The sequence below is a fragment of the Tachyglossus aculeatus genome (assembly GCF_015852505.1).
Source record: "Tachyglossus aculeatus isolate mTacAcu1 chromosome Y4 unlocalized genomic scaffold, mTacAcu1.pri scaffold_167_arrow_ctg1, whole genome shotgun sequence".
NCBI lineage: Eukaryota > Metazoa > Chordata > Mammalia > Monotremata > Tachyglossidae > Tachyglossus > Tachyglossus aculeatus.
Window position 1 is genome coordinate 150,173 of NW_024044836.1, and position 15,871 is coordinate 166,043.

Consider the following 15,871-nt stretch of genomic DNA (forward strand, 5'->3'; position numbering starts at 1 on the left):
GGAGCTTCTCTGAAGAAGAAAGGCCGGTTTCTCTTGGGCAGGTTCTAGAGAATCAAATTTAGAGCATGTAGGGTATTCCATGTCTCTCAGCTCGAGCCCTGAGAATGAAGGATCCCAACTAACTTAGGGTTGTGATATCCAAGGAGAAAGAAACTGGAGGGTCAGGCTAGAGTTGCAGGGGGAGAGAATAGCAATAACTGCGGTATGTGGTATTTGCCAGGCACTTTTCTAAACGCTGGGGGGGGGGATACAAGCAAATCAGGAGGAACGCAGCCCCTGTCCCACATGGGGCTCAGCGTCTCAATTCCCCATTTTACAGATGAGGGGACGGAGGGCCAGAGAAGAAAAGTGACTTGCCCAAGGTCACACAGCAGACAAGTGACAGAACAGGATTAGAACACAGGACCTTCTGACTCCCAGACCCACGCTCTACCATGCTTCTTCATGCATTTGCTCTATATGTAGGGGGAGGCAAGCAGGGCGGTGTGGGTGGGAGGAGGAAAAAATCTTTCCACTGAAACACGGGAAGGGAGACAAACTTAAGAAATCATTCCTGGTTCAGGCTCCAACAGATTGGTGGGCTCTTTCCAAAACACCCACAAAAAAAAAAAAAAAACCTAATGTACAGCTGGGATGTCCTTTCTGGGCTAAGTGGAGTATGCTTGATGATGAGGAACACAATGAGGCCAGTCACTGAAAACTGACATCCAATCAATCTGGGTAGCTGAGAATTTTTCATTTCACAGGCATGCAGAGAAGCTTGCGGTGTACACTACCTCAACTTTTCAGTTTAAAGCAATTTCTACCCCACATTCTTGGGGTTTTAGCAGGGGTACACCTCACCTCTGATATGCATCCCAACTTTTTATTCACAATGCAAACCTATGCTTGTGAATATGTGATGATGCCTGTGGTGGTCTAGGCCCAATAAACCAACGGGAACCTGAAATACACTGCTGATTTGCATCCCTTTAGATCTCACAGTACGAGGTCTAGTAAAACTGTGCAGGAATTCTAAAACCCCAGTTACTGAAATGGGACGAGAAAGGAAGTGTTTAAGAAGGCACTTGCCTATCTTCCTGATAAAGGATTTATGGAAATTGAACATTGGGAAATCATATTCAACACTGAAACTTCTCTACATGGAAAAAAGCCCAGGACCCTGCTCCCCTCCCCCGGTTCCACTCCCTGCCTCTCACAGGAGTGGAAACTGGGGAAATAAAGGAGTCAGAGACACAGAAAGGCAGAGATTAGCTGAGAACACGCTCACAGAGAGAACTTACTATCAACTGAACAAATCAAAACTCTGCCATAAATCATTTCTTCAAATTTTTCTTTGGCTTCTGTACTCCAAGGCCCTGTCCTGGTAGAGGGTTCAATATGGGCCAGTGTGCATTTAATCGCCTGCATGGCAAAGGAAACTGTTATTGTCATTTCATAAAACTGTAAGAGGAGTCATTTCTTTAGACATTATAATGAAATTAAGGTGACGTTTCAAATTTAAGTTCTTTGAAAGCTCGCCCAGGTGAGAACTCTTGGGATAAAACTGTACCTTTTCATATTTAAGGACCTATAAGAAGAATTACAAGAATTAATGTTTAAATGGACTAACTGGGAATATGTCATATTCACCCCTGCCCTTTAAAACAAATTTACTAGTATTGCCTAACGTAATCATTTCACAATCAGGCCGTTTTCTTCAAGTTTCTTCATCTGAAATTTCAGGGCACCATGGCAAGCTCAAAAGAAACTTCAAAAGAAAGCTAAATCTCCTAAAGTGAAGGTAAAAGTCACCAATTTTACTCCTTGGGAAAGTCTTCTGGTGTCCTTTGATGTAAATGGCAATTGCACTGGTTACTTAATTTTAATAATTAGTAATTATGGTATTTCGTAAGTGCTTACTATGTGCCAAGGACTGTTGTAAGAGCTGGGGTAGGTACACAATAAGCACCGTGGACACCGTCCCCTGTCCCACATGGGGCTCGCAGTCTTACTCCCCATTTTACAGATTAGGTAACTGAGGCACAGAGAAGTTAAGTGGCTTGCCCAAGGTCACAGAGCGTACAAGTGCTGGAGCTGGGACTAGAATCCATGGCCTCTGACTCCCAGGCCTGGGCTCTTGCCACTTGGGATTGGGGGTGGGGGGTGGTGGGGAGGGGGAGGGGGAGAGGAGGAGGAGGAGGAGGAGGAGGAGGAGGAGGAGGAGGAGGAGGAGGAGGAGGAGGAGGAGGAGGAGGAGGAGGAGGAGGAAGAGGAGGAGGAGGAGGAGGAGGAGGAGGAGGAGGAGGAGGAGGAGGAGGAGGAGGAGGAGGAGGAGGAGGAAGCACTGAATTGATCCCTGAGAAAGAGCACACGGCTGGGAATCAGATGAGCTCCCTTGCCTTCAGGGGACACTAGGGAAGACCACACCATTTGGTATATTCAGCCATTTAAATGAGGGGAGATTTGGGTCACCCCTACTCATATGGCAGCCTAAGCAGCTCAGCAGCTGTCTTTCCAGAACATGGTCCCCTTAGACAACAAAATGTAGAGAAACCCTGGGACTCGTACTCGGCAGCCCCGGGGCTGATCTGCGTTCGTTCACCTAGTCAATGGTTGCCAACTGAAATTACAGTGGGGAGCAAATTAAAGTTTGTTTGTTTTTTAAGTATCCAAGCAATAGTATTTGCTCTAGCTAATATGCATTCAAAGTTAATACAAATTCACCTTTCGTGGGAAACTCAAAAGCTCATCCTTTACTTTATATATGTCTTGAAGTGCTATCCTTGCAGTTCGGCCAATGTCAACATTCTTAACTTCCACCTCTCCACGTCCTGGGAAGCCTTCAGAAATCACAAAGTGACACTTAGAATTTAGAGTGTGTACCGAGAGCCACGGCTAAGACAGACAAAAACTGTAGGGAGGAAGCTACCTTGAAGTCAGCAAAATTATAACAAATTCATGATAATCAATCAATCAATCAATCGTATTTATTGAGCACTTACTATGTGCAGAGCACTGTACTAAGCGCTTGGGAAGCACAAATTGGCAACATATAGAGACAGTCCCAACCCAACAGTGGGCTCACAGTCTAAAAAGGCACCAGAAGCAGGCCCATGGCCAGGTACTAAGAGGAGCTAGAAAGGCTTTGTATCCAGTAAAGCGTTTTCAGTTGCACTACAGTGTGGCGGCAGCAGAAGTAGTCACAGTAATAATACTAGTAGTACTGGCGGTGGTGGTAGTCGTAGAAGTAGTAGTTGTTGTGGGCAGGGAATATGACTGTTTATTGTTGTAATGTACTCTTCCAAGTGCTTAGTACCGTGCTCTGCACACAGTAAGTGCTCAATAAATATGACTGAATGAATAAATGAATATTAGTAGCAGTAGCCACAGTCTTAGTAGTAATAATGATAATGATGACATTTGTTAGGCACTTACTACGTGCAAAGCACTGTTCTACGTACTGGGGAGGATACAAGGTGATCAGGTTGTCCCACGTGGGGCTCACAGTCTTAGTCCCCATTTTACAGATGAGGTAACTGAGGCACACAGAAGTTAAGTCATTTCCCCAAAGTCACACAGCTGACAATTGGCGGGGCCGGGACTTGAACCCCCGACCTCTGACTCCCAAGCCCATGCTCTTTCCACAGAGCCATGCTGCTTCTCTAGCAGTAGTAGTGATGGTGGTGGTACTAGCGTTGGTGGTGGTATGGTAGAAGTAGTAGTGGTGGTGGTGGTGGTGGTGGTGGTGGTGGTGGTGGTAGCATTGGAAGGAACGGTATTAGTATTGGTTGGAGGAGGAGGAGGAGATGGAGGAGGTGGAGGAGGTGGTGGTGGTGGAGGAGGAGGAGGAGGAGGAGGAGGACATGGAGGAGGAGAACGAGGAGGAGAAAGAGGAGAAGGAAAAGGAGGAGGAGGAGCATTTCTGTGGTACTGGTTGTGTGCACGTAGCAAAACGGGTGTACTTGCTAATTACCATGCTGTGCTCTCCCAACCACTTAGTACAGTGCTCTGCACAAAGTCAGTCCTCCCCCTTTTAGACTGTGAGCCCACTGTTGGGTAGGGACTGTCTCTATGTGATGCCAATTTGTACTTCCCAAGCGCTTAGTACAGTGCTCTGCACATAGTAAGCGCTCAATAAATACGATTGATTGATTGATTGATTGATTGATTGATTGCTCAGCAAAATACCACTGGTGATGATGACGTTGATGATGATGATAGTAGCATCAGCACTTACAACAGTGCTTGGCACATAGTAAGCACTTAATAGATACCATCATTGTTGTAGTAGCAATAGCAGCACCAGCAGCAATATTTACTGAGCACTCGTCTCATGTAGTCCACTATATTAGGTGCTTGAGAAGTCCAGAATCACTAAGTGATACATTAACTACTCACAAGGAACTTATAGGGAATTAAAACATCAAAAAGTTTACACCTGGAGCTGACAGAAAACACTAAATTTTGCTTTCTGGACAGAACACTGCCCAATCTTATACACGGAAGGAGAGAATGGAATTACGAAAAACAGTTATCTCAGGAGGCTGGCAAATGGAATGGGGTGTCAAGCTCTAAATGAAACAGGAGATTGGCTGAAGTGAAGCAACCACAGGAATCTTCCACTGGTTCAGGAAAAAAGAGTCTGAAGTTATCACATATGAACTAGAATTTGACATTTGGTCTGACCACCTTAAAATAATACTTCACAAACAAAACTGGATAGCTTGGATTCATGAGGGCCTTGAGACACATAGAATCTGTGTAGTCACATATAAATTCTAGTTGAAAGACTGTTAAAACTGTTAAAACTGTTAATGGCTCTTTAGAGTCATTAACCAAATTCGTCTGCAGCAACTAAAACTTTGGTATAGTTTCAAATTATGCATTTATTTACCAATGACTTCTGCCCGATACAAAACTCCATCTTCAAAAATAGCTACGCAGGCTTGTCCCTCGACTGGGCAAAGGATTTCAAGATTTTCTCCTTCATATTCGTTTTTATATGCATCATTAATTATCTTCAGGAAAAGTAGAAAATCCAAATCTTCAACCTAAGCAATAAAAGAGAGGAAGCTTATCCTGATTCTGTAGTAACCCAGTCTCCATCTACTGTCTGAAATAGAATTTGCGTGCACCCAAGTAACAGGGCTTTCTGTTGCACAAACCTGGAGCATTTGGGTCGGTAGGTAAAATTAAATAAGCCTCCAGGAGAGAAGCAAGCGTGACCTAGTGAATAGAGGACGGGCCTGGGAGACAGAAGGACCTGGGCTCTAAACCCAGCTTCACCACTTGTCTACTACGTGACCCAGGGCAAGACACTGCCCTTCTCTCTGTCTCACTTACCTCATCTGTAAAATGGGGATTAAGACTGTTGAACAGGGAACAGGACTGTGTCCAGTCTGATCAACTTGCATCTATCTCAAAGCTTAGTACAGTATCTGGCACACGGTAAGCACTTGAAAAGTACCACAGAAAAAAAAAGAAAGGAAAAATTAAGCCAGGTGTCATCATGGATCGTCGTTAGCACGTAACTTTGTCCAGTCATTTCTTTCACCTCACATTAATCATTCATTCATTCCATCGCATTTATTGAGCGCTTACTGTGTGCAGAGCACTGTACTAAGTGCTTGGGAAGTACAACTTGGCAACATATAGAGATGGCCCCTAGCCAACAGGGGGCTCACAGTCTAGAAGGGGGAGAGAGACAACAAAAGAAAACATATTAACAAAATAAAAAAAAAAATAGAATAGTAAATGTGTACAAGTAAAATAAATAAATAAATAGAATAATGTACAAACATATATACAAATATACAGACGCTGTGGGGAGGGGAAGGAGGTAAGGCAGGGGGGATGGGGAAGGGGAGGAGGGGGAGAGGAAGGCGGGGGCTGAGTCTGGCAAGGCCTCCTGGAGGAGGTGAGCTCTCAGTAGGGCTTTGAAGGGAGGAAGAAAGCTAGCTCAGTGGATCAATCAATCAATCAATCGTATTTATTGAGTGCTTACTGTGTGCAGAGCACTGTACTAAGCGCTTGGGAAGTACAAGTTGGCAACATATAGAGACGGTCCCTACCCAACAGTGGGCTCACAGTCTAGAAGGGGGAGACAGAGAACAAAACCAAACATATTAACAAAATAAAATAAATAGAATAGATATGTACAAGTAAAATCAATCAATAAATAGAGTAACAAATACGTACAAGCATATATACATATATACAGGTGCTGTGGGGAACGGAAGGAGGTAAGGCAGGGGGGTACGGAGAGGAGAAGGAGGGGGAGAGGAAAGAGCGGGCTCAGTCTGGGACGGCCTCCTAGAGGAGGTGAGCTCTCAGTAGGGCCTTGAAGGGAGGAAGAGAGCTAGCTTGGCGGATGTGGGGAGGGAGGGCATTCCAGGCCAGGGGGAGGACGTGGGCCGGGGGTCGACGGTGGGTCAGGTGAGAACGAGGCACGGTGAGGGGATTAGCGACAGAGGAGCGGAGGGTGCAGGCTGGGCTGCAGAAGGAGAGAAGGGAGGTGAGGTAGGAGGGGACGAGGTGATGGAGAGCCTTGAAGTCGTGGGTGAGGAGTTTCTGCCTGATGCGTAGGTTGACTGGAATCCACTGGACATTTTTGAGGAGGGGAGTAACATGCCCAGAGCGTTTCTGGACAAAGACAATCCGGGCAGCAGCATGAAGTATGGATTGAAGTGGGGAGAGACAGGAGGATGGGAGATTGGAGAGAAGGCTGATACAGTAGTCCAGACGGGATAGGATGAGAGCTTGAACGAGCAGGGTAGCGGTTTGGATGGAGAGGAAAGAGCGGATCTTGGCAATGTTGCGGAGTTGAGACCGGCAGGTTTTGGTGACGGCTTGGATGTGAGGGGTGAACGAGAGAGCGGAGTCGAGGATGACACCAAGGTTGCGGGCTTGTGAGATGGGAAGGATGGTAGTGCCATCAACAATGATGGGAAAGTCAGGTAGAGGGCAGGGTTTGGGAGGACAGACAAGGAGTTCAGTCTTGGACATGTTGAGTTTTAGGTGGCGGGCAGACATCCAGATGAAGACGTCCTGAAGGCAGGAGGAGATGCGAGCCTGGAGGGAGGGAGAGAGAGCAGGGGCAGAGATGTAGATTTGGGTGTCATCAGCGTAGAGATGATAGTTGAAGCCGTGGGAGTGAATGAGGTCACCAAGGGAGTGAGTGTAGATCGAGAACAGACGGGGACCCAGAACTGAACCTTGAGGGACCCCTACCGTAAGGGGATGGGAGGGGGAGGAGTAGACTGCAAAAGAGACTGAGAATGAACGACCGGAGAGAAAAGAGGAGAACCAGGAGAGGACGGAGTCTGTGAAGCCAAGGTTGGATAGCGTGCTGAGGAGAAGGGGGTGGTCTACAGTGTCGAAGGCAGCTGACAGGTCGAGGAGGATTAGGTTAGAGTATGAGCCATTGGATTTGGCAAGCAGATGGTCATTGGTGACCTTTGAGAGGGCAGTTTCCGTGGAATGTGGGGGACGGAAGCCGGATTGGAGGGGGTCGAGGAGAGAGTTGGTGTTGAGGAATTCGAGGCAGCGCCTGCAGATGACTCGTTCAAGGAGTTTGGAAAGGAATGGTAGGAGGGAGATGGGGCGATAACTAGAAGGTGAGGTGGGGTCAAGAGAGGGGTTTTTTTTAGGAGGGGAGAGACATGGGCATGTTTGAAGGCAGAGGGGAAGGAACCAGTGGGGAGCTGAAGATGGAAGTTAAGGAGGGGAGAAGGGACGGAGCGAGAGATTTCATGAGATGAGAAGGAATGGGGTCAGAAGCACAGGTGGCCCGAGCAGCACTTGAGAGGATGGAGGAGAGCTCCTCTGAGGATACTGCTGGGAAGGATGGGAGAGTAGTGGGGAGTGCTGAGAGCCAGGGGGTTGGAGAAGGTGGGGGGGGGGTGGGGGGGAGTGGCTTTGGGTAGGTCAGACCTGATGGATTTAATTTTATTAATGAAGTAGGAGTCCAGATCGTTTGGGGGGAGGGAAGGAGTTGGGGGAGGAACCGGGGGCCTGAGAAGGGAGTTGAATGTACAGAAGAGCTGATGGGGATGATGGGCATAGCTGTCAATAAGGGAGGAGAAATAGTTTTGGTGGATGTGCGGAGGAAGGGCTTTCCAGGCCAGGGGGAGGACGTGGGCTGGGGGTTGATGGCGGGACAGGCGAGAATGAGGCACGGTGAGGAGGTTAGCGACAGGGGAGCGGAGGGTGTGGGCTGGGCTGTAGAAGGAAAGAAGGGAGGTGAGGTAGGGGAGGGCGAGGTGTTGGACAGCCTTAAAGCCGAGAGTGAGGAGTTTTTGCCCGATGCGTAGGTTGATTGGTAGCCACTGCAGATTTTATGAGGAGGGGAGTAACATGCCCAGAGCGTTTCTGCACAAAGACGATCTGGGCAGCAGCGTGAAATATAGACTGAAGTGCGGCGAAACAGGAGCATGGGAGATCAGAGAGGAGGCTGATGCAGTAAGAGGAAGGTACATTAACGAAGGTACTTGCAATTCTCTAGTAATTGAGGACGGTACATTAACGAAGGTACTTGCAATTCTCTAGTAATTGCTTTGGTAGGAATCGTAAAAACATGCTAACCATGACATTATATAATAGTGGTGAGGTAACACCATATGCAGAATACAACAATAACAATAATAATAATAACGATGGTGCTTGTTAAGCGCTTACTATATGGCAAGCACTGTTCTAAGCTATCAGGTTGTCCCAAGTGGGGCTCACAGTCATAATCCCCATTTTACAGATGAGGTAACTGGGGCCCAGAGAAGTTAAGTGACTTGCCCAAAGTCACACAGCTGACAAGTGACGGAGCTGGGATTAGAACCCACAACCTCTGACTCCCAAGCCTGTGCTCTTTCCACTAAGCCATGCTACGTATGAGAGATCAGTATACTGAAAAAGTCCCTCAGGGCTAGGAATTGTCAAGGTACCTATAAATAAGCAGACTGCATATAGTAAACTAAATCCAGAAATCCTCACCTTCCCTCCCAAATCCACTCCATCACCAAACTCTCAACCAATCAAGCTGTCAATCAGTCACTCAATCAATCACTGGTGTTTACTGAGTACTACGGTTTGTACAGGACTGTACTAAGTACTTGGGAGAAGCAGCGTGGCTCAGTGGAAAGAGCCCAGGCTTTGGAGTCAGAGGTCATGGGTTCAAGTCCCGGCTCCGCCAATTGTCAGCTGTGTGACTTTGGGCAAGTCACTTAACTTCTCTGGGCCTCGGTTACCTCATCTGTAAAATGGGAATTAAGACTGTGAGCCCCCATTGGGATAACCTGATCACCCGCTAACCTTCTCAGTGCTTAGCTCAGTGCTTTGCACATGGTAAGTGCTTAATAAATGCTATTAAAAAAAAGCATTTGGGAGAGAAGGATGGAGCACCCAACACAGCCTCTGCCTCAGAGAGCTTACAGTCACGTCTGGGGAGACAGCCATTCAAATAAATTACAGGTAAAAGAAACAACCGATAGGTAAATATGGGCTCTGGAGTGGCAAATGGGTGAATATACAAGCATTTAGAGGGTACAGAAGTAGCGTGGCTCAGTGGAAAGAGCACGGGCTTTGGAATCAGAGGTCATGGGTTCAAATCTCAGCTCCATCAATTGTCAGCTGTGTGACTTTGGGCAAGTCACTTAACTTCTCTGTGCCTCAGTTACCTCATCTGTAAAATGGGACTAAGACTGTGAGCCCCCCGTGGGACAACGTGATCACCTTGTAACCTCCCTAGCGCCTAGAACAGTGTTTTGCACATAGTAAGTGCTTAATAAATTCCATTACTGTTATTAATATTTTTACAGCCTTGGTATTATCCTTGAAAGCAGTGTGGCCCAGAAGAGAGCACCAGTCTGGGAGTCAGAGGACCTGGGTTCTACTCCCAGGACTGAAAATTGCAAACTAATGATAACAATGATAATATTAATGGTGGTGATAATAATAACAGTGATGACGATGCTGATTACAAAATAATACTTGTGGTATTTGTTAAGCGCTTACTATAGCCTACGCACTAACCTAAGCACTGGCGTAGATACAAGATAATCAGGTCCCAAAGGAGCTCACAGTCCATCGGTCAGTCAGTCGGTCAGTCAGTCAGTCAGTCAGTCTGACAGTCAGTCTGACAGTCATTCAGTCAGTCGTATTTATTGAGCACGTACTGTGTGCAGACCGCTGTACTAAGCGCTTCGGAGAGTACAATATAACAGACACATCCCCTGCCCACAGCAACCTCATACTCCAGAGGGAGAGGCAGACATTAATGTAAATAACAAAATTACAGATATAAACAAAACTGCTGTGGGGCTGAGGCGGGGATGAGTAAAGGTGACACAGAAGGGAATGGGAGAAGAGGAAAGGAGGGTGTAGACAAGAGGGAAGAGAGAAGAGGGAAGAGGGAAGGACTCTTGGAGGAGATGTGCCTTCAACAAGGCTTTGAAGGAAGGGAGAGTTATTGTCCATCCAACATGAAGAGGGAGGGTATTCCAGGCCAAAGGCTGGATGTGCACAAGGTCAGCAGACAGATGATCAATCAATCAATCAATCGTATTTATTGAGCGCTTACTATGTGCAGAGCACTGTACTAAGCGCTTAGATGAGCGCTTAGATGAGATCAAGGTACATTGAAATGGTTGGCATTAGAGGAGCAATGCGTGAGGGCTGGGCTGTAGTGGGAAAGCAGTGAGGTAAGGTAGGAGGGGGCAAGGTGATGGAGTGCTTTAAAGCTATCGATGGTAAGGAGTTTCTCTTTGATATGGGATGGATTGGCAACCACTGCAGGTTCTTGAAGAGTGGGGAAATGGCCTGAACACTTACCGTCCAGGCAGCAGAGTGAAGTATGGGCTGAAGTGGAAAGAGACAGGGGGCAGGGGGCAGGGAGGAAAGCAAGGAGGCTGATACACTAGTCAAGGTGGGATAGAGAAAGTCCTTGGCTCATCATGGTAGCAGTTATGATAAGGGGATAGCGAGGATTTTAGCAACGTTGTGAAGGTTGAACCAACAAGATTAAGTGATGGATTGAATAGCTGGGTTGAATGAGAGGCGTCAAGGATAACGCCACGGTTATGGGCTTTGTGAAACAGGAAATATGGTGGTGCTGTCCACAGGGATAGGAAAGTCAGGGGAAGATGAGCGTTTGGGTGGGAAGATAAAGGTGCTCTGTTTTGGACACATTAAGTTTGAGATGACAACGAGCTATCCAAGTAGCAATGGCTAAATACATATACATAAGAGGGAGTACAAGTATTGAATCTGAATTTTGACGGAACTGAGGCAGAGAAGTTAGGTCACTTGCCCAGAGTCACACAGAACACAAGAAGTGGAATGGGGACTAGAAACCAGGTTCTCTGCCTCCCATAGGGCCACACAGCTTCTCATGCTGCTTTCCGTGGGACCTTGGGCAAGTCACAAAACTTCTTTCTGCCTCAGTTTCTTCAACCAATAAACAGAGACTCAATACCTGTTCTCCACCCTACTTAAACTATGAGTCCCATCTGCGACACGGACTGTGTCTAAGCTGTTTAATTTGTGACTACCCGCTGCTCAGAACACTGCTTGATACATAATGAGCGGTTAACAAATACCCTAAATTTTTTTTAAAAAAATACAGACTTCAAGGCACAGGTGACACAAATAAAGGAAGTGAGTGGGGAAGAAAAGAGAGATTATTCTTAGGTGATGCAGAATGGAGGGGGAGGGCAAGCTGGTGAGGAAATGCTTTCTGGGAGACTTCCTATCTCTGTCCACTACCCATTACCAACCTCCCTCATCTTTCTCCCTCAGCTCTCACATTCGGGGTGTCATTAAACCCAATTGTTGTGGGGTTTTTTCTTCACATTTGACAGATTCAACCCTCTACCTGACAACTAAGTAGCCACCATCCTGGGCAAGGGGCCAGGTCATATTATCACCATCCAACAGTGCTCTGCACACTGGTTAGCGCTTAACAGATAGACTGAAAGAATCCTAAGCTGACTAGACTACTGAATCAGCCTACTTGTTGTCTGGTCTCCGGGTCTCTGGTCTCTCCTCCCCTCTCCTGCCTATATTTCACACTGCTGCCTAAATCATTTTAAAATAAAAAATCACTCTGCTCACATGTCCCCATCCTCAATTACCTTTGATGGTTACGCATTCCTATTTGCATCTCTGCTGATAGTGGAAAGAACACGGCCCTGAGAGTCAGGAGACCCAGCTGCTAGTACTAACTGTGCCAATGGCCTACTGTGGGACCTTGGGCAGGTCACTTAATTTTTCTTTGCCTCAATTCCCTGACCTACAAAGTGGGGATAAGACAACCCACTTTCCCTATCTTTCAGACCAAGCCCCACATGGGACAGAGACTGAAACCAATCCAACTCTTTTGAACCTACCCCAGTGCTAAACACAGTAGTCTGGTTCATAGTAAATGCTAAATAAACACCATAAATGTTGTTATCAACTTGGAAGGTGGCCCCAGGAGCTATACTTTCTTATGGTGCACATGCTTCTACATTAGAAGTACTTCTAATGCACATACTTCGGCAAGCACAAACTTCTAATGTAACCCCTGCCAGCAACTCAAACTCAACCCACTCAAAAGTGAACACTTCCTTTTTCTTCTCAAATCATGTCCTCTACCCAGCCCATCCCTCAAAATAGCAGCACCACCACCAACCTTTCTGTCTCTCAAGCCGATGGCCTTGGTGATACCCTGCCTGGTCCCCTCCCCCGCCACGCCCCCACCCCACCGCCTTCCACTTCACGTCTGGCAGACCACTGCTCTCTCCATTGTCAAAGTCCTTTGGAAGGTACACCTCCAGCAGCCCTCCCTGGATTAATATTTTATCTCTTTACAGTAAATCCCCACTCCATCCCATCTGTCACTTTAGTATGTCCATGTCACTCAAGCACCTGGGTACTCACACCCTTCAACTGCATTCAAGTGTTATGTGTTGCCGACTTGTACTTCCCAAGCGCTTAGTACAGTGCTCTGCACACAGTAAGCGCTCAATAAATACGATTGATTGATTGATTGATTCACGTAAAACACAGAACTCCAGATTCCCAGAGCTGTGCTCTTCCCATTGGAACAATGAGAGGGCTAGACCTATCTCAGGACAAGAACATTATTTATTAGTACAGGAACTGGTGATTGAAGACACTCTATTTGCAATGGGTAGAACTGTACGATTGGAACAAAGATCTCCGGGCTCTGTTTTCTATCGCTTCCTTATCACTTACATGATTTCTTCATTTTTGAACTGTTTTCTGAGGATCTGAGGTTTACATCTGAAATTTCTATCACTCAAATTTTAAAAAAAGTATTTCCAATTAATGAAAAAATGACCATTCAAAATGTGAATACTACATTTTACCTCTCCAAATTATGTTTAGTCCTCTCTAGTAATCAGTCAGTGGTTATTATTGAGTACCCTCTGTGTGATGTATACTAATGAGAATACAGTTGCGAAAGTGGCCTTGCCCTCAAGGAGTTTACACTGCAATGGTGGGTACTGACAGACACAAGTCACTCAAAACTGTTAATGGCTAGAGCACAAAACGATAAGTAGGAGAGTAATTGTGGGCGAGGCAGTCTAGGCCAAGAATATGCACTGCATAAATAGTACTTATTGAGTGTGGTGTCCGTGCAAAGCTGTACTATATGCTTGTGATTTTGAATACTTTTAGTGGAGTTAGGCATTATGATCCCTGCCCTCCAAGGGAAAAAAACAAATTTCAGTCAGGAGGAAGAAAGTGGCGGTCAGGGGGCCTGAGTTCACCCCTTGTCCTGCGGTGGCCCTCGACAACTCACTTAACTTGTGCCTTGGTTTCCTCATCCGTAAAATGGGAAATCAATACCGGGCCTCTTTATTTGGACCATGAGCCCAGGGATGGTGTCTGATCTGACATTTTTGTGTACTCCCTGGCACTTAGAACAGTGCTTGACACATGATACACTCTTTTTTTTATCGTATTTGTTAAGTGCTCACTAAGTGCCAGGCACTGTTCTAAGTGCTGGCCAGATACAAGGTGATCAGGCTGGACACAGTCCCTCTCCCACATCGGGCTCCCAGTCTTGATCCACACTGTACAGATGAGGTAACTGAAGCACAGAGAAGTGAAGTGACTTGCCGAAGGTCACAGAGCAGAAAAGTGGTGGGACCTGGAACTCCCTCTCCCTTCAACAACAACAGACCACAGCTCTCCCTGTTCTCTTTCCCTCCCTCCAGGCTCATATCGCCTCCTGCCTTCAGGACAACTCCACCTGGATGTCCTCCCATCACCTAAAGCTCAACCTGTCTAAAAATGAGCTCCATATCTTCCCTCCCAAATTCTGTCCTCTCCCTAACTTTCCCGTGACTTTGGACGGCACTACCGTCCCTCCCATCTCACAAGCCAGCCACCTTGGTGTCATCCTTGACTCCGCTCGCTCATTCACCCCACATATTCAATCTGTCACCAAAACCTGTTCGTCTCACCTTCACATCACCACCAAGATCCGCCCTTTCCTCTCCATCCAAACTACTACCTTGTTAGTACCATTACTTATCACATCCCAACTGGATTACTGCATCAGCCTCTTTTCTGACCACCCAAACTGTTGTCTCTCCCGACTTCAGTCTATACCTCACTCTGCTGCCCGGATTATCTTTCTACAGAAGCGCTCTGGGCATGTCACCCCCTCCTCAAAACTCTCCAGTTGTTACCTATCAACCTTTGTATCCAGCAAAAACTCACTATTGGCTTCAAACTCTCCATCACCTTGCCCCCTCCTACTTCACCTCCCTTTTCTCCTACAGCCCAGCCTGCACCCTCCGCTCCTCTGCCACTAACCTACTCACTGTGCCTCTTTCTCATCTGTCCTGCCATCGACCCCTGGTCCACATCCTACCTCTGGCCTGGAATGCCCTCCCCCCTCACAGCCACAAACTAGCCCACTCCCCTCCTTCATAGCCCTCCTGAAAGCTCACCTCCTCCAGGAGGCCTTCCCAGACTGAGCCCCCACCCTTTCCTCTCCTCCTCCTCCCCTCCTCATTGCCCCGTCTCCCTCCCTCTACTATGCCGCCCTCCCTGCCCCACAGCACTTGTGTATATTATGTACACATTTTTTATCCTATTTATTTTACTAATGATGTGCATATATCTATACTTCTATTTATTTATATTGATACTACTGATGCCTCTCTACTTGTTTTGTTTTGTTGTCTGTCTCCCCGCTTCGAGACGGTGAGCCCATTGTTGGGTAAGGACTGTCACTAATTTGTTGCCAAATTGTACCTTCTAAGTGCTTAGGACAGTGCTCTGCACCCAGTAAGTGCTCAATAAATAGGACTGAATGAATGAACCTTCTGTGACCATTATTTCACTAGTTCAAAGCACTGTTCCACAGCAGTTTATGCATTGCTTCCTTTAGAGATGGTTTTATTGGTGGAATCTGTCTCTCGCTCCATCCCTTCTCCCCTCCTTAACTTCCATCTTCAACCGCTCACTCTCCACTGGTCCCTTCCCCTCTGCCTTCAAACATGCCCATGTCTCTCCCATCCTAAAAAAACCCTCTCTTGACCGCACCTCACCTTCTAGTTATCGCCCCATCTCCCTCCTACCATTCCTTTCCAAACTCCTTGAACGAGTCATCTACAGGCGCTGCCTCGAATTCCTCAACACCAACTCTCTCCTCGACCCCCTCCAGTCTGGCTTCCGTCCCCTACATTCCACGGAAACTGCCCTCTCAAAGGTCACCAAAGTCCTCCTGCTTGCCAAATCCAACGGCTCATACTCTATCCTAATCCTCCTCGACCTCTCAGCTGCCTTCGACACTGTGGGCCACCCCCCACTCCTCAACACGCTATCCAACCTTGGCTTCACTGACTCCGTCCTCTCCTGGTTCTCCTCTTATCTCTCC

At 47.0% G+C, this 15,871-nt stretch overlaps 1 protein-coding gene across 1 annotated transcript in view; it reads right to left on the reverse strand.

The window, feature by feature from the left end:
• LOC119921747 (RING finger protein 17-like) overlaps window positions 1–15,871 on the reverse strand; it is a 93,474-nt gene that overhangs the window by 39,984 nt on the left and 37,619 nt on the right. The window contains exons 5-7 of the mRNA XM_038741806.1: window positions 4,877–5,033; window positions 2,707–2,822; window positions 1,284–1,404 (exon numbers count right to left, since the gene is read on the reverse strand). Of these exons, the coding sequence (XP_038597734.1) occupies window positions 1,284–1,404; window positions 2,707–2,822; window positions 4,877–5,033 (394 nt within the window). The remainder of the gene's footprint in view (window positions 1–1,283; window positions 1,405–2,706; window positions 2,823–4,876; window positions 5,034–15,871) is intronic.